A 19,079-nucleotide genomic window follows, 5' to 3' on the forward strand; every position below is an offset into this window, starting at 1 on the left:
GGCTGAAGTGCTGGAGACTTGATTGACATGACAGCATTACACATCTGGTGACTGCGGAGGCCAATTAGCTACAGTGACTTCATTGTCATGTTCAAAAAACCAGTTCGCAAAGAAAATATCCCTGAAAACTTTACACCACCAACAACCTGAACTGTTGATACAACGCAGGAGGGATCCACGCTTTTAAGTTGTTCACAAAATTTTTTAACCCTACAGTCCGAACACAGCAGCAGAACTTGAGACGTCAGGGCAGATGTGTTTTTCCAGTCCATTTTTGATAAGCCTGTGTAAACTGTAGCCTCAGTTTTCTGTTCTTAGCTGAAAGGAGTGACATCCAGTGTGGTCTTCTGTTGCAAGGTTCGATGCGCGTGCATTCAGAGATGGTCTTATGTATCCTGGTTATATCCACTGGATGTTTTCTCTCTCTCTTAATAATTCTAAGATAAATCTCTGTGAACTCTAGAGATGGTTGGGTGGTAGAAATCAGTTTCTGTAATAGTCAGATAATCCAGTCTGGCACCAACAACCACACCACATTCAGAGTCCCCATTTTGCCCCATTCTGATGCTCTGTTTGAAGTTCATCAGGTCTCTCGACCATGTCTACACACCTAAATGCACTGAGCTAGAGCCATGTGATCAGCCGAATACATATTTGCATTAATGATTAGTTGAGCAGGTCTACCTAATAAATTGCCATTTACAATATATAATATGTGTCCCTGCCACTTCAGCAATGTACATACATGTCAGATATATTTAAGCTGCCACTACTTTGGTTTGAATTTTCTTTAACAAAATCGATCCGATGTCTACAAAGTGACGGGAACAAACACAGTAAAAGAATCTCAAACAGACAAATTTCATGATCATTTCCAGGCTATCCTACTCTTTATTTAATGCAAATTACAGTACCAGGGAACTATTCCTCGGAGCACGCAGAGGGAATATTTACAGAGGCGCACATTTAGCATACCTTCACAGAACAAAAGGAAAAAACAAACAAACAAAAACAAACAAACAAACAAAAAAAGAAATCGAAATTTCAGTCACAAACAGAGGCATTCAAGTAGTAGTACTGTTATACAGGATGTTTTTGTAGTATTTTCTTAAGATTCTTCTTTTCTATTACCCCAGTTTAACCCAGTCAGCATGACACTAGTGTATATGTCAGTATAAGATATTATACTAGCTTATACACTTTTATTCTTTTTTTGGTAGCCATTGTGGTGCTTTAATTGAACTGGAGTAAGAGGGCAGGGGTGAAGTGGTCCAACCTTCTGGTGGAGGGTAGCAACACGTTCATGAATGCAAAATTACAGCAAGCGGGAGAGACAGGAGAAAGGCTACATGACTTGACCCCTTAGGTGCTACTGAATTTCACCCCCCTGAATACTCAAGAGCAGGAGGAGAAACAACGAAACATCCAAAGAGAAGAGAAGAAGAAGAGTTATTGCCTCTGAGGATGGCTCATCACAACATGATGGTTTGGCTTTGGTAACAGAACCAACACTGCGAGTAATACAGAAACTGCACTGTATCGAATATAATATATGAGGCCTTTTTTTTTGTTTGATTTTTTTTTTTGTTTAAAACCCTGCTGCCGTCCACAGCACACCACCCACCCACTTCATACCCCAAATCTGTGCCAGGACTGCAGTACACGTGTATGTATGCGTGTGTGTGTGTGTGTGTGCCCCCCAAGATAAAACATCTATTAAAATAAACACCTGTCTACTATATCTTCAGTTAAAGAAAAAAATATCCTTACAATTAACAATGTCTGTATATTACATTTAGTGTGCAATGAAAAGAGCAGGAGGGAGAGGATGTGCATCGGGTGGAAGCACGCGGACAGCAGGACATTCAACAGCACCAAAAGGGAGAGTCACAATATCAGAGGGGGGCGGTGACAGTGGGGGTGGGGGGGTTGATGGCGTGGGCTGGGTGAGGGTGGAAACAAGGCGAAGGTGTATGAAAGCAAAGGCACTCCAAACTATAGTTACACTATACATGACTAGTTCTTGTTACAATAATACAGCTGTAATCTACTGTACTGTACAGGTAAGATTGAACATATGGCTGGATAAAGCTGATCATCGTCGTCGTCATCTACAATATCCATACACAACATCAGTTTTGCCCTGATTCTGTTTTTTTTTGTTTTTTGTTTCATTTTTTTGTTTGTTTTTGAATCTTTTTCATCCGTTCCCCTCACCCTTTGTCATCTTTGTTTTTGCTCATAAACAGTACATGGGTCTGCATATATACATACCTTGAACACAACATGGAAGAAAAAAAAATCAACATAACAACATAAAAAAAAACAACATACAAGTCATACAAGTCAGAATTTTGGTGAGGAGCATTTATACTGTATGTACAAATTCAGTTTTTCTTTCTTGTGTGTGTGTGATTTTTTTTTTGTTTTCTGAATTTTTTTTTTTGTTGGTTTTATCTTTTTAATTTTTTTGTTTAAATGTAGTGAGTATTCTCCGTAAATAAGACGATTCGTCAGACTGTACCGAGTGGCTCTATGTGCTGCGGGGGTGGAGGGGGACAAAAAGAAAGGGGCGCTCCGGTCGGTGGTCGCAGCGCACGAGGCAGCCGGTGGTGCGCCGAAGACCGCGGGCCGAGAGTCGAGCGTGAAAACCAACCTCGAATTCTTCACAGAAACGGCGAGAGAAAGAGAGAGGGAAAAGGGTGGGGGACACGTTTGTCTAGACGCTGCACTGTCACAGAAACACTGTTACAGACAGAGCCAGTACAAAGACGGGGAATAGAGCGATGCCCTAAATCCATCTACAGCCTTAATACAGACGACACAGGGAAGTGGCTGCTGGAATCTAACCACACTCCAGCAAAGAAGAGAACAACAACAAAAACAGAAATAAAATAATAACAAAACACCACCTTATCTAAATCTATTGTCTTTAGGCAGCGGCAAATATTGCCACTGCTCTGCCAGATATGAGCTCACCATAAATGATTTCTGAACCATTGTAGTTAATATACATATATCTATATATACTTTTTATACATAAGGAAAAGTAATATATAAACTGTGTGTGTATGCATGTCTGTTTTGTATTGTATGTATATATTATACAAGCACACAGGACCAGATACATGTCACATCCATCACACGTGGCAATCCAAAAGACGTCTGCCCAGGAGTACAAAAAAAAAAAACAACAAAAAAGAAAATAATTAAAAACAAAGTTGAATAAAACAGATCGCCAACCATTTTTAAAAATAACCCCGGGCAAAGAAAAAAAACAAAAAAACAACACTGTCCAAACATGTCCTCCCAAAGAGGACTGTTTCTTCCCACATACACCAGGATCATCATGCATCCATGTGTGTGAGGATGTGTGTGTTTGAGGGTGTAGGTGTGTGTCTGTGTGTGTGTATACGCGTGCGTGAGCCTCATGCCTTGTCTGCGGAAGTGGATGTGAGAGGGCTTGGTGGCCCCCAGGTGATCCTACCATACTCAGGCCATGCACTACAGAAAGAACCAAAAGGGGGGCGGGGCTCGTTTTTGTTTTTTTCGAGGAGGAGGGGTTGGCCAGGGGACGGAGGGGTCAGAGGTCAAAGGATGCAGAAAAATGGAACAATGGAGAGGGAGGCCAGATAGAGAAAGGGCAAAAAAGGGGGAGAGCTCAGGACTTTTCTACAGATTGTCCTCTTAGCAGGCTAGCATTGTGTATACGTGTACAGTGTACTTTTTAAATCAACAGTACAGTCGATAACATCTTCGGCCCTGCGCTTCACTTCCCTGTCGAGAGGGCACGGAGAGGCATCTTTGACGGAGGATGGAGAAGAGTTCAAACAGCTTTATGTTGAGGCCGGGTTTGGGGATAAGAGAGGCAGACTGGGGATGCTAGGTTTGTGGTCAGTTAGCTGTCGAACCCGGCCTGCTTCAGCATCGCTCCGCTGCTGCCGGGGAAGAGGAGCAGGGCAGAGCTGAGCTGAGCAGAGCTCACCCCCTGGCCAGGGCAATGGAGAGGCTGAGGGCTGGGGCTGAGACCGGGGCGGGGCAGGTGCTCTGTGGGCTCAGGAGGTGGAGTTGGAAGCTGAGGCAGAGGCGGTGGTGGTGGTGGGACCTCGCTCTGTGCTGCTGCCATCTATGAACAGGAAGAGGAAGTGCTCAGTTGAACAGCTGGTTTAGAGATAAAGGTAGAAAAAGAGTTACAGAGACACAATGAGAGCGAAGGATACAAATCTGTGTATACAAACCACACTGAACAATATAAGCAGCAAATGTGAATCGATAATGCTACGCAGGTTAAACATAAGCATACATGAGAAGAAAGGAATTTTAAATTCTGGAAAAACACACAATTTAAAAACAATTAGAAACCCCATGGATTGATGGGAAAAAACACTAAACTTTTTTTAGCAGTTCTTTGAAGTGGAAACGCAATAATTAATGAATGTGAAGTAAGCTAAGCATGTCACATGACTGGGAGTGAGTTTGGGCCTATGGTGTCGGGCAAAAGCCGCTGCTGTAATAGAGCACAGTGCGAAGAATTTATAGCAAAAAACAAAGCAAGGGTGTCACAATTTAAAAAAAACAAAAACTCAATTATCTTGTTTTATTAATAATTAAAAGCCAAACTCACAGCTGAAAACACCTAAGATACTGCCAAACTGAGGTGGCATGTTAAGTAAAGTCAACCCTTCGACAAAAACAGCATGTGTTGTTGTTTGCAGCGTTTAGTGCTCGGAGACATGAGTGCAAAACAACTTCTGGCTTAAGTTAAATTGAACTTAAATTGAACTAAAGAGGCTGACCTTTAGGGGATGAAATTGCTTACTGCTAATTTGAAAAACAAAGCCACAACCAGTACTTCAAAGTAATAAATATAGAGCAGCTAACCACATAAAACAAGGGTCTGACGGAGGTAGCGTGGCTCTAACCTGTGGTGGCAGATGCATTGGTTGGGGTAGAGGCGGCAGCCTGGCTGCGGGCGTGGGCAGGGATGAGTATGGAGGCCAAAGAAGGATTACTAGATAGTTCTAAAAGAAGAAGAACACACAATGCATTACCACATTATGCTGTTACAAAGTTACCTGCAGACCAGCGATAACATAAAAGTGGCGTTTTAAGATGTGCTTAGATTTCCTTACGGATAAATGCTACTGTGAATACGAGATAACCGATATGTCCCAGAAAAAAAAAATATTTAAATGTACTTTATATTCTTCTAAAAAATCTGTTAGATTGGAGTATCTAAATAAAGTAAAGTGAATTATTCAAAACAGAAAAACTTTAAACCCTCAGGGCTTTGGATCCCCCTGAATTTGTTATTTTAATATTCGTGTTTAAACCGTATTTACAATGCAAATGGGACTTTGGGAGAGGTGTTATTTTTTTAAATGAATGGTTTCTCTTCCGAGGAATGCTTTGTGAGTGCGCCTACCCTGGGTAGTGAAGTTGAAGAGCGAGGGCTTCTCTCGCCCGTTGGGCAGTTTGATGCTGGGGTCGCGCAGCTCGTCAAAGAATGAGTGTGCGCATGCCTCTAGGGGTGTTAGGCGGGCCGTGGGCGTGTACTCCAGCAGGCGGGAGCACAAGGCGATGGCCTCCGGAGGCGTACGTGGTCGGAACACCTGAACGTCAATTCGAATCAACAATGAGAACATCACGAGTTTCCAAAGAAAAGAGACATTTCAGTATTTTTAGCACAAACGCATATACAACACACACACACACACACACAGAGCATATGACTGGATGAAAAATGAATCTTTACTAATATCCTATGAAAGCTAATGCACTTTGACCAATGCATTTTTTATGGCGTGCTATGAATGAATCAGTGGAAGCATATGACTGCTGTAGCAGTGAGTAGCAAATGAAATGCAGCTGCAGAGAGCGACCACAGCGAGGCACGTCGGAGGTGAACAGGAGGGCCTGATAGCCCTGCTCCCTCCTGATTGGCTAATTGCTTTTTCAAATAGAAGAGCTGTGCTTAGCTAAGAAAGAGAGACTGTCCTTTAGATTTTAAAACCTGTTTAGTTCTCAAGATGAGTTAAAACAAGCAACGAGGCAACATCGTGATGTTGGGAGGTAGGGTGGCAGTTGATGAAGTAACTGACTGAAGCAGGATAGCACAGGTTTAACATCAGTCCACTCTAAAACATCAGGCAGATCTTATATTTGCTTTGAGCCTGTGCCAAAGCTCTGATGCTGCTGATAATAGGCCCAGACATTGTGCTACAGGTGGTCAAGAACAAAGAAAGTGGTTGTTTTCAGCTCGATGAACCAGTGCGTCATTATCAAACTCCTCCCTGAAGCAAGTCTTGCAACTCGGAAGTCGTGGTTAAATGCTTCAGTTGTTTTGAAGCATCGGGTAAGTCAACTTTCATTTCAGGGTTAACTGCTACTTTAAAACGGCATGTTCTGAATCACCAGTCAGATCCGGTAACAAGTGTTTAAAATGTAGAGTTCTACCAGCGATGGTGTTGCATCCTTCTCCCTTCTTGCTCTTATAAAGTCTGATATTTTTTTCTTTGTTCAAATAATTATTGGGACTGAAAAAACTTAAAAACCAATAAAATATAGAAACTGATGGGTGCACCTACAGTGACTTACAGTGGGGCAAAAAAGTATTTAGTCAGCCACCGATTGTGCAAGTTCCCCCACTTAAAATGATGACAGAGGTCAGTAATTTGCACCAGAGGTACACTTCAACTGTGAGAGAAAGAATGTGAAAAAAAAATCCATGAATTCACATGGTAGGATTTGTAAAGAATTTATTCGTAAATCAGGGTGGAAAATAAGTATTTAGTCACCTCAAACAAGGAAAATCTCTGGCTCTCACAGACCTGTAACGTCTTCTGTAAGAAGCTTTTCTGTCCCCCACTCGTTACCTGTATGAATGGCACCTGTTTGAACTCATCATCTGTATAAAAGACACCTGTCCACAGCCTCAAACAGTCAGACTCCAAACTCCGCCATGGCCAAGACCAAAGAGCTTTTGAAGGACACCAGGAAAAGTATTGTAGACCTGCACCAGACTGGGAAGAGTGAATCTACAATAGGCAAGCAGCTTGGTGTGAAAAAATCAACTGTGGGAGCAATCATCAGAAAATGGAAGACATACAAGACCACTGATAATCTCCCTCGATCTGGGGCTCCACGCAAGATCTCATCCCGTGGGGTCAAAATGATCATGAGAACGGTGAGCAAAGATCCCAGAACCACACGGGGGGACCTGGTGAATGACCTGCAGAGAGCTGGGACCAAAGTAACAAAGGTCACCATCAGTAACACACTACAACGGCAGGGAATCAAATCCCGCAGTGCCAGACGTGTTCCGCTGCTGAAGCCAGTGCATGTCCAGGCCCGTCTGAAGTTTGCCAGAGAGCACATGGATGATACAGCAGAGGATTGGGAGAATGTCATGTGGTCAGATGAAACCAAAGTAGAACTTTTTGGTATAAACTCAACTCGTCGTGTTTGGAGGAAGAAGAATACTGAGTTGCATCCCAAGAACACCATACCTACTGTGAAGCATGGGGGTGGAAACATCATGCTATGGGGCTGTTTTTCTGCCAAGGGGACAGGACGACTGATCCGTGTTAAGGACAGAATGAATGGGGCCATGTATCGTGAGATTTTGAGCCAAAACCTCCTTCCATCAGTGAGAACTTTGAAGATGAAACGAGGCTGGGTCTTCCAACATGACAATGATCCAAAACACACCGCCCGGGCAACAAAGGAGTGGCTCCGTAAGAAGCATTTGAAAGTCCTGGAGTGGCCTAGCCAGTCTCCAGACCTCAACCCCATAGAAAATCTGTGGCGGGAGTTGAAAGTCCGTGTTGCTCGGCGACAGCCCCAAAACATCACTGCTCTCGAGAAGATCTGCATGGAGGAATGGGCCAAAATACCAGCTACTGTGTGTGCAAACCTGGTAAAGACCTATAGTAAACGTTTGACCTCTGTTATTGCCAACAAAGGTTATGTTACAAAGTATTGAGTTGTATTTTTGTTATTGACCAAATACTTATTTTCCACCCTGATTTACGAATAAATTCTTTACAAATCCTACCATGTGGATTCATGGATTTTTTTTTTCACATTCTGTCTCTCACAGTTGAAGTGTACCTCTGGTGCAAATTACTGACCTCTGTCATCATTTTAGGTGGGGGAACTTGCACAATCGGTGGCTGACTAAATACTTTTTTGCCCCACTGTATAAATTTAATATAAAATTCAGGACTGACTTATTCAAAATTGGAGAAATAAAAAAACCCTTACTCTCAGTTAAGGATGCCAGTTGTCTGGCTGATGTGATTTGGTCAAGACTCTCACTAAACATTTAAACAAAAGCATCTTTGGCAGCATCAACACCAAGAAATCACACAACTGCATGGCACGTTCGGGAACACTGAGAAGGATTTCAAGGCCTTCATCCATCGCCCCCCCCGAGTTTGAAACAGTTGATGCAAAAAAGTACACGGCGCCTCAGATTCGTTGCCTGGTGCTCAATATTTGATTTGCACATCCGCACATTGCTGCTAGCTACCAGTCAGCACATCTGCTCTGAGCACGAGTGCTGCTGATTCCATAATCTCGATCTGAGGGAGATAAGTGTGAGCTGAGTTCAGTAAATTTTCAGTAAATGCAAATTCTTTGCATCTTTTATTTTTTAGAACTCTGTGCATTTATGGCATTAACTATTTCACATGCAGGTCTGTTAGATGAAGATGATGATGTTGGATGGTTGCGAAGCATGCAGGCAAAACAGGAATGGCAGAATGCTTTTGCGGTGGATCTTAAAGAAGTAAAAGGGCTCCTGTACCTGTTGACTCACCTTAGTCCATGGATGTGCCTTGATCTGGGGGAATTTGAATTCAGTGTAGTTGGGGTTCATCTCACGGATCTGCTCTCGGGTCGGGGTGCCGAGAACCTGAAACACACGGGTGGAACCATTAGCCCGAGTAATATTACATCCAACTTGAAGCTGTATTTGTTTGGGAATATTGGAATACACTCGGTTAGTACGGTCATTACCTTGATGATTTCCACCAACTGGTCCACTCCGCTGTCACCAGGGAAGATCGGCTGTCCCAGGAGCAGCTCTGCCAGTACACAGCCGGCTGACCACACATCTAAAGGACAAGGCAGGAGTCCGATTGTAAAAGCAGAAGAGGAGCAATGACGACTTGCTGTAAAGCTTATAAACTCCTTTGAGTGCTGAACCAGAGTAGAAAAGCACTATATAAGAACCAGTCCATTTATCATAAGTAACACACGATCTCATAATTTCCTGATGAATGTGCATGTGTCAGGCAGCGAGAGTTGTTGCTCGAGTTAGCCTACCTATGCTGGAAGTGTAGTCAGTGGCACCAAAGATCAGCTCAGGGGCTCGATAGTAGCGAGAGCAGATGTAGGACACGTTAGGCTCTCCACGGACCAGCTGCTTAGCGCTGCACACAAAATCATAGCAAATAATCATCATCACCACCATCTGCATACTTCAAAAAAAAGGGAAAAAATGAACCTGAAGAAACACCCAGTACTGAGGATTTACACGTGTGATAAAACCTCAGTGGACTTCATATCCAATCAAACACACAGCTAAAAGGAAGATTTCTACATTTCTGCTACAAATATAATCAGCATTTATGCTAACGAATGAAAAGTAAATAAATCATCTGTTTTCGACAACGCACGCTGATCTCAGTTTGACTTTTGCACACTTTCTAGAGCCTGTATAATGCGCCTGAAAACAGCTCCCACATTATTATGTTGCTGGATTTAGGCGTTGCATTCTCCATGGCATTGTTTTGATACGTTTAAGCAACATTTATTACGACATTTTCACTCCAGAGGTGGTTCACGTTTTTCCACTAACAAACTGAACAAATTGGACAGTTGGTTGAAAGTCTTCTACAGCACATCCCAAAGCTTCTCAGTGGAGATACAGTCTGGACTCTGTGTGAAAATGATGTCTCGTGCTCTCTCAACTACTCTTTTCACAATTTAAACCCAGTGAATCCTGACATTGTCATCTTGGAATGTGCCCGTTCCATTGAACAAGGAAAAAACCTGATTATTCGGCACGTTCAGGTAGCCGCTGTCCTCATGTTTGGGCAGATAATGTTGCTGAACCTAGACCTGAGACACTGAAGCAACCCCAGATCATAACACTGCTTCCACAGGCTTGTAGGGCAGGTACAGGTATGATGACAATGATGGTAGCTGCATCACTTTTATCTACCTCTCTTCAGGGTACAGTGTGCTCATCTCCCAGGAACAGAGTAAACCTAGACTCATGGCACCACATGACTTTAACTATGGCCTCACCTATTTTCTCAGTTCAACCAGGCAGCCACACAGTGTGCATCAGCTTAAGGGTGAAACTCTTCAAAAGGAAGAGAGTAACATTTGGGGAAACAGACTGACTAGGTATGTTTAGAGCTGGAGACTGATTTCATTCTCATGCTCATAAATATAAAGTCATATGAGAAGAGATGTAAACAGTCAGTCTCGTTTGCTTAATTCCAACATGATCTGGTGTAAGAATGATGTACAGCAGTGTTACAGGGCCTTTTTCTTGGTTGTGCATAGTTACAGTGTGTGATTTGCTGTCTTCAGGACACTGCTAAATACTGAGGATGAGCAGCAATGTTACTTAGAAGCCTTCTGAAACCTTCACACAGATCCAGAAGACCCATTCCTTTATTTCCACTGTCCATGCTAAGCCAAGCTAACTGGTTGCTGGCGCTCACTTTTTATGTTATCGGACATCACAGCGGTACCAATGTGAACATCTTTTGTAAATGCCAAGAAAAGAAAAAACTCAGATCAGTGTAAAACATGACTGTCCCTCACCTGCCAAAGTCACAGAGCTTGAGAACAGCCGTCTCTGGATCCAGCAGCAGATTCTGGGGTTTGATGTCCCGATGGCAGATACCAAACGAGTGAATGTAGGCCAGGCTCCTGAAGAGCTGGTACATATACAACTACACAGGAAAACACACACACAAATACACACACAGAGGTTAGAGAAACAGCAAACTTCCATTACAGCACTAAAATATAGAAACTCTGGGCTGTATTTCAGCTCCAGAGAATGAGTTTTACAGCAAATGTTTAGACTCCAGTTTCACACACTGTTTCTTTTAACTCCTAAACATTGTCACTCAGCTTTTGTAGAGATAAAATTAAGTATATGAAGTGTTTTTATAGACACACACGTTTTAAAATGAAAGCAAATTTTTAAATCCAAACTCATTTCTTGTTTCAAATTTGCCGCCTCAGGTCAATCTATTCTTACAAATAAGATCAAAAAATGTTTTACTTGTTAACACAGTGAACTAGTTGTTTAATCCTAATTAATAGTACAATGGTGGATTTACTTTCAAAGAGAACTGAGCAGAGAATTTGCTCAGTGGAACAGCAGGTGTAGTAAACAGTAGGTGTGCTTTATTTTTAATTGCTTCATTGATACAGAAAAGTCCTTCAGATGGAGGTTTTTTTGTGCCTCTGCTAATTATTCCCAATTTGTTTCGCACATCTGTCATCTAAGTAAGTCCTAAAAAGTAGCATCTCATGTGTGCACACACGATGCAAACCAACAAAGCAGTAAAGTTTCACATTGTGTAAAAGAAATCTGAAGACAGAGATTGTTTCTGAGATTTTTTAGGATTTTTAGCTAAATCTAAGATCTGTACAAAACACAACGTTAAAAAGTTAGTAAAAGTCGTCTAAGGGCAAAAATAGATGGGATATGCAAGGACAAAAATTTTCATTTGTTGAGCTGTTTATATTTAGTGTTTAGCAGTGAAGCTCTCAAAATATGATAAATTAGCTTTTATCAAAAACAAGCTGATAACACAGCTCAGTGAAATCTGGATCTTATGATGCTGGATGAAAACTGAGCCCCATAATCAACTAGAAGAGTTAAGCCACATTTTATACCAACACAGCTGTTTAATAAATTTTTTTTTGATTTGATAATATTCTTTCTGTAGAAAAAAGAAAAATACGTACTTTAAGAAATGTGAAGATAAAGGACACATAGTGGGGTAGTGTGGTTAAAGTGGACCTACAAGCAGCTTGTCTCATATTAAAAGTATAACAATTCTCCAAGCCCAAATTTATCACGACTGATTCACACACAAAAAGCCCGCACCCCATTTTACTGATATATCTACAGTCTTTATACTTGCAGCTTTCACCAGACTAACTCAGATTTAACTAAGTTGCTGTAACTACCGGTAAGAATTACCAGAGATATTCGATTAACTATTATGTATTTCAGAATTGTTACATGGTCATCTCATAGTACATCCGCCCATGCTCCGTTTTAACCTTCTGTTTACAAAGAGATACCAATCAGAAGTAAGCAGGATTAAAGGAAGGCTTGCTAAAGCGAACTGTTTCAGTCAGTGGATAAACCAAGGAGCTCCACCAATGAGGATTGTTTTGAAAGTTACTATAGTAGACTCCAAGAATAAAAAATATGAGATTGGAAACATGTCCGTCAAGTTCACTTTAAACTGTGTTTTTCAGCCTTGTTAAACAGACAGAGCTTTTACCTTCACATAAACCATAGGCAGAGTCTGTTTGGCTCGGCTGTAGTGTCTGGCCACTCTGTAGACGGTCTCAGGCACGTAATCCAGAACCAAATTCAGATACACTTCATCTTTCTGTCGGTGAGAAGCAACAATAGAAAAGAAAAAAACATGGTTACACTGACAGAAATCATGTAAACTGTATAGAAAAGACACTTGTAATCTAAACATGTTAAGAAAAACAACACAATCTTGGAAAATGCATGAATTTAACTCAAAACTTGTGATCTAAATATGTATCCCCATCCTATTACCCTGTCTCTCTCCTCTTAGCTGTGATGCATCTTTTCCTAAGAAAGAAGCCGTATTCATGCTGATGTAATTGATGCTTTCTTGCAGCCTAACTGGGAATCCATTGTATCTCTCCCTGTGGGCAGGAAGCACACAACCGTGCGTCATAACGGCCGTTGCCCCGACAGTGGCCGCAGACAGTGATATCATTTCCTTGTTTCCTGGTTGGACGAGACCAGTGCTGGAGGGCGGGGTTGTGTACATTGAACTCTGGAGCGCACTGACCATGAAAGGATGCTGTATCTGGGGGGTTCTCCACCCAATTATTCTTAGACTTCCCATTTCCTTTAAATATGGCCAGAATGAGCCCAAAGTAAGCCATTAGAGTGTCTTGAGGAACTCAAGCTTGGGAGGCTGTAAATCGTATAAGGCTAAAATGCAAGAGTTAAGAAATACTTTAAAAATTCATGAGGAAGGTTACTCACAAACGCATACGTGACGCATTGACAACTAGCCTGCTCAGGCTCTGATTGCATGCTAGGAGGAACAGCAGAGGCCTCTGCATAAAACACTATGCCCATGTTGAGGGTGATGTGAATAAATCAGCACTGAGTGATCAGTGGTGTTTTTTGGAAAATGTCCATCATCAGAAGAAGTGTCTTCTTCTAAGCATTTAATGCTAACAATAAAACCAGTAACAGAATACCAGTAGTAGTAACAATGTAACAAACTGAGCACTTTTCTAGAAGACAAACCTGGAATTTATATATTTTTCATGCATTCTCTACAAAATATTAGCACAACCACAGTCCTGCTGTCTCTCTTAATACTTTGACTTCCCTCCCATCTGCATAAATCATTCAACAGCCACTTAATCACAAATTGTGGTCTTATGAAAAATGCCCAAACCACTGGACAGAGCAAATTTGATCTAATATTGCTCAAACTAGAGCAAGCTGAGCTTTAGTGGAGGGGACTTTTCTCACCAGGGTATTGGTACACATTTGATGCTCTAGTAAGTATTCATAGCACCAAAATGGTGAGGCGGGACTAACCCAAAATAAACTACACAGGCCATGTTGTAGTGAAGAAACATGGCAGCCATGCAACACTGCGGGCCACTGATGTGTTTTAAATACAGCTGAGGTATATGAAGCAGAGCGAGAAGCTAAACCTGGCCATCGCTTTATTGATGGTGTTGCTTTTCTTTCAAGGGATTTGCTGATGCAGTATTTAATCTTTGCAACACAACTGACTCGCCTTCAAAATATAAGTTGTGTGCGTTCACCGTTTATCACTGGCAGAAGGCTCCTTCACTCGTTTCAAACATAAATGTAAGATAAAGTGTAAATGGACTTCACATGGGTGTGTCTTCTGTGTAGGCGCATGTAATACTGTGATAAACTGCATTTTTGATAACAGCGGCCCATCGCCCACACTGTAACTGCATCTGCAAAGCTATATACCTCATGTGTTCCCTCATCATGACATCTTTGAGAGGATCAGTGGGCGGTGAGCGCATACTGCTACATGTAATCATGTAGCACTGACTGGTATTGAACAGTATCTGCACAGACACCCATGAGACATCCCTCTTTGAGTAAAAAAAATAAATAAATAAATCTGAGCTTTTAAATTACACTTTAATTAAATTATTCCTTGCTTTCTTCTCTCCCTCCTATCTAGTCTGGGACTGAGTGTCTGGATTCCTTTTGCCTCCTTTTCCCCATCTGTTAGCAACGCTGCCCAACATGCAGCTTAGGCGCTGGCTCCCTGCAGGTCTGCAAAGCAAAATGAGTGAGCTGGGCCTGTGAAGAGCCTCCAGACAGACTGTGCGGTACACTTCTGTCAGCTCAGTGTCCTGCTTTGTCCTGACAGCTCTCTCCTGTTCACACTCAGATGACTGGACACATACACAGACAGCGAGCGAAGTACAGGGCCTTGACTCCTGGAAGACAGATGGACAGGCACGCACAGGGTTTCCGATACTGGTGAGTATAGCTTCATTTACAAACTGATCCATCACTGGCATCGCGTTCACTCCTTAGCACGCGATCTCTGCGTGCCTTTCTCTTCTACCAATCATAGCACACAGCCATCCCTCGTTCACCAGCAAAACTCCCATTGATAAGAATTGTGACGTCTGGAGAGCCCATTACACCTCCTTCTGGTGCTACTAAAGCTATATTTAGCCTAGCAACAGCGATGACTCACTTCCTGCCTCACTACAAAGCCACTTCCTTGGCTTGTTCCCGGAGGTTAGCCAGGCAGGATCCGATTGGCTCCTTGTTCACTCCCAGCTAAGCAACCCAGCCTCTAATTTGGTGAGAAAACCTGGCTACGCTATCTGTCAGTAAGCTTAGCAGTCTTCAGTATGTAACGCACAGTTTGCATGTCAGTCTTCACAAGCAAAGCTTTTATTAGCATGTGTGTTTGCGCTTCTGTGTTGACATTATGAAGCATATTTAAATGCATATTATGGGAGGAAATTACACAACTGTGAGCGCAAATGAGTCTGTGAAATCAAGGAAGGCAGACAGCGGCACAGACGGAGCTCGAGCAAGATGTGAGGGACGTTAACTGAGTCCTTATTTTGGCCCACGCTAATGAAGGCTGCAACATGGCACTACGAATCTAAGAATAAGTCTTTAATATGTGCAGGAGCAATGCCAGATATGTCAGCCACAGCCATAAACTCTCACCTGTCTCTCACTGGCTCCTGGGAAATCCAGTGGCAGCTCTACCAGATTCATTATCTAGATGCAAGGCTATTCAACCACAGTGTCTCTATTAAAATCTGGAATCACTGATTTAATAGCTCAAAAAAAAGCCAGAAAGAAACAGAAAGCTACACTGGTATGTTATCCACAGCCGGATCAACCAGTCAGGAGGACCGGAGGCAGAAGAGGTGCCCCTGGGCCTATTCGTTTTGTATGTTTACACAACCATCCTTCAGCTGAACTCATAAATAGCCACACAGGCTCATTGTCAACCCATCAGTTCATAAGTTCACTGCACTTCATTTAAAAATATGCACCATCCAAGTGCAACATAATCTAACATAATAAATAACTGATTTATTTCTCATACAGAAAATACACATTTTTTTATTTTGTCTTTTAAAAATCAGTTGTTAAAAGTCCTTTAAAGGCACCAGCAACAAATACCACAAAAAACCAGAGCAGTTCCCTTTTCCTTTCCAGCTAATTCACCAAGCACGCAAGGTTGTTGAGTCATTCACGTCACTTAAATCTGTTTGTGACGTGCACGTCTTTCTGCTTATCAGACAGCATCTGAAAGCGTCTGCTTCATATCTGAAGTAACTCGTTGCAGTATTAATGGAGAGGCACGCACTAGACTGTGGTTTCTCTTGTCGCCAGTTTCTGAGCCCACAAAAAAAAAGAAAAAGGAAAGACTGATGTGAGGAATGCCCTCAACAAGAATCACAATAACAAGAAGAAGAAGAAGAATGTATGCCTCCAACAACTAGTCAGGGTTACATTCTTAATCACCCAGACTGATTATAAATGTGGAGAAGAAATAGTGGACACCAAAGATTAGGGCCTCCAATTCAGTATCATTCAGTATAACAGATTAACAAAACTCAGTGGGAGCAATAAATATGATTTGGGTTTTTGACAAAACAATAACAGGGGGTGAAATTTAGTTTTAAGCTTTGTGTGTGCTGGAGTCGTTCCTCTGAGTTTATTATATATCTGCAACATCACAGAGCAGCAGGATTCATCCATCAGCGTCACTTATGCACGTGGCACAACAATAGCTTTATTAATTACGTACAATATATTTTCCCCAACATGGAAACGTTTTTCCGACAGGAATCAAAATCTAATAGGATGTGACACAGCGTACTTTGATTTGCTCACTTTGTAAGCTGCAGTATAAAAAAAGATGTATTAACTAAAGTCTAAAGAGAGTTCCATGTTAACAAAACTCATCATCGTTACACATCCCTCCTGAATCCTGTCTGAATCACATAATGATGTCAGTTTTAAGACACTGTTGAAGTCAGGAAAGTTACAATGCCCACGTTAGAAAAGTGCATCTGTTGCACATCGTTAAATTAACTGGACATGATCAAAGTGATTTCCAACACTAATGTATGACATTAACCAAAGTCACAGCTCTATCATTAAGTTACCATTTCTTTACACCATTGTAATGTACAAGTCTATTCTTATGTTTAATTGGGGGCGTAATTGGGGGCTCGTCCGGGATTTGAACCCAGGACCTCTCGCACCCCAAGCGAGAATCATACGCCTAGACCAAATTGTATGCATTTCATAGTCCTCAATAAACTCCTACACTTTTTAGAGTTACACCTTTTCAACTGCTTATTAATGCAAATATCTAATCAGTCAATGATATGGCACCAACTTAAACTGAGTATCAGAATGGGGAGAACACTGATTAAAGTGTCTTTCAATGTGGCGTTGTTGTTGGTGCCAGACAGGCTGAGTTTTTCAGAAACTGCTGATCTCCTGGGATATTCCCGCACAGCCATCTCTAGGGTTTATAGAAAATGGTCTGAAGAAAAAAAAAAAAAAAAGAGAATATTCTGTGAGCGGCAGTTCTCTGGGTGAAAATATCCTGATCCTCGCCAGAGGAGAATGGCCAGATTTCTTCGAGTTCATAGGAAGGCAACAGTAACTCAAATAACAAAAGCAGAAGAGCATCTCTGAATGCACAACACATTAAATCTGGAAGGAAATGGGCTACAGCAGCAAAAGAGCACGCTGGGAGCTGCTCGTGTCAGCTGAGAACAGAAAACTAAAGCTACAGCTGACAAAGGCTCAACAAAACTGGACAACAGAAGATTGGGGGGGGAAAATACCGGATGGTCTAAGATTCCTCACTTTCTGTTGAGAGGTCTCAGTGGATTCTTCTGTGGATCCATCCTGCTTGCTATCAGTGGTTTTGGCTTGATGATGGTGTAAAGATGAGGGGGGTGTTTTCTTGGCACACTTTGGGTCCCTTAGTACCAGCTGAGCATTGTTAAAACACCACAGCATGTCAACATGGACCAAAGTCAATGAGGAATGTTTCAAGTGGCTTATTTATTCTAAGACACAGAGAATTAGGGTAGTTCTGAAGACCAAAGGTGGTCCTAGTGCTAGATGTGCCAGTGGAAGTTGCAAGTGAGAGTGCAAGTTAATTTTAATGCAGATTCGTCACCTATGAACAATTAATTAGCTGGTTTTTGAACTCTGCCTCTCATATTTCTAATCACCGTTCAGTCAGTAACCTGAAAATGAACTGAACTTTGTCTTCAAGTCTGTTACAACAGAAAAAAAAACTGTAGTGTCAATCTGCTGCCAAGAATGTTATCTTAATTTTTTTCATGTTACTGAAAGCAATCAGTGTGTAAATATATGTGATTTTAAGAAGAAATGCAGCACAGGGCAGCTACATGTCAGCAGAGTACGTTCCAAGCACCCTCTGAGCAATTTCATAGTTAAAAGTCAAGCGACTATTTGCTTCCCTGCCTACGCTGTTTGGACCGGTGGCCTTCTGTTTAAACACAGCATTATACAAGTGGTTAAAGGGTAAAAGCAAAAGCACACTGTGTGCATCAGGCACGCCACATGCCAGCACTTATATAAGACTACCTGTGCACACACTGACAGCTACTGTAGCAACAGTCCCTGCCTGTCTCACAGCTGCACCCAACATGAACCCTCATTTCAGGACACCAGTGGCACCTACACACCTGACCTCTTCTCATGTCATCTCTTTGTCTATGTCTTTTTTCTTCCCGTACTTATTTTAAACCCATCTGCCATCAATCCATCAACATGCCTGAAACTCTCCATCCCTTTCACATTGCCTTTTGGCTACTTCACTACCTCTCAGCAGCTCTATGGGTGGTAAAATCCCATACCAAAAACATGGTGCCGGTCTCCATAATTAGACATGGTGAGGAGAGGGCGAAGAGAAGGGGTGGTGGGGGGGACTTATACAAGAAAGTGATGTAAAGGTGGATGCAATGGTACAGTCACATGAAACTTGTGCAATATAAAAAAAAGTTGGCAGCGTGTTAGGTGATTTGTGTAACATGTCGCCTCGGGCGTTGTGTCAGTATACCAAGAATTAGAGGTGATTCTCAGAGGTCAGTGGGTGTGTGACGAGAGCCTGGGACAGGCTTGGAGCTTGCACGGCGCGGAAGGGAGAGCTCGAGTGGATCTATAATTAGCCGATGCCCTCTGACCATCTCACCGTCCACTCCCCTCCCTTCAAACC

The 19,079-nt window shown here is 42.2% G+C and overlaps 1 protein-coding gene across 6 annotated transcripts in view; it reads right to left on the bottom strand.

The window, feature by feature from the left end:
- Positions 1–860: 860 nt before the first annotated feature.
- The window catches only part of gsk3ba (glycogen synthase kinase 3 beta, genome duplicate a), a 35,617-nt gene continuing 17,398 nt past the window's right edge, over positions 861–19,079 (bottom strand). The window contains exons 4-11 of one of the 6 annotated variants that reach the window (XM_026144112.2): positions 12,555–12,665; positions 10,846–10,976; positions 9,331–9,437; positions 9,022–9,119; positions 8,810–8,917; positions 5,426–5,612; positions 4,923–5,021; positions 861–4,161 (exon numbers count right to left, since the gene is read on the bottom strand). In XM_026144112.2, coding sequence (XP_025999897.1) covers positions 4,127–4,161; positions 4,923–5,021; positions 5,426–5,612; positions 8,810–8,917; positions 9,022–9,119; positions 9,331–9,437; positions 10,846–10,976; positions 12,555–12,665 — 876 coding nt within the window. In that variant the 3' untranslated portion in view covers positions 861–4,126. The remainder of the gene's footprint in view (positions 4,162–4,922; positions 5,022–5,425; positions 5,613–8,809; positions 8,918–9,021; positions 9,120–9,330; positions 9,438–10,845; positions 10,977–12,554; positions 12,666–19,079) is intronic. The other 5 variants (XM_026144110.2, XM_080290665.1, XM_026144111.2 and 2 more) reach the window with 5 other exon arrangements.

The sequence above is a fragment of the Astatotilapia calliptera genome, chromosome 16 (assembly GCF_964374335.1).
Source record: "Astatotilapia calliptera chromosome 16, fAstCal68.1, whole genome shotgun sequence".
NCBI lineage: Eukaryota > Metazoa > Chordata > Actinopteri > Cichliformes > Cichlidae > Astatotilapia > Astatotilapia calliptera.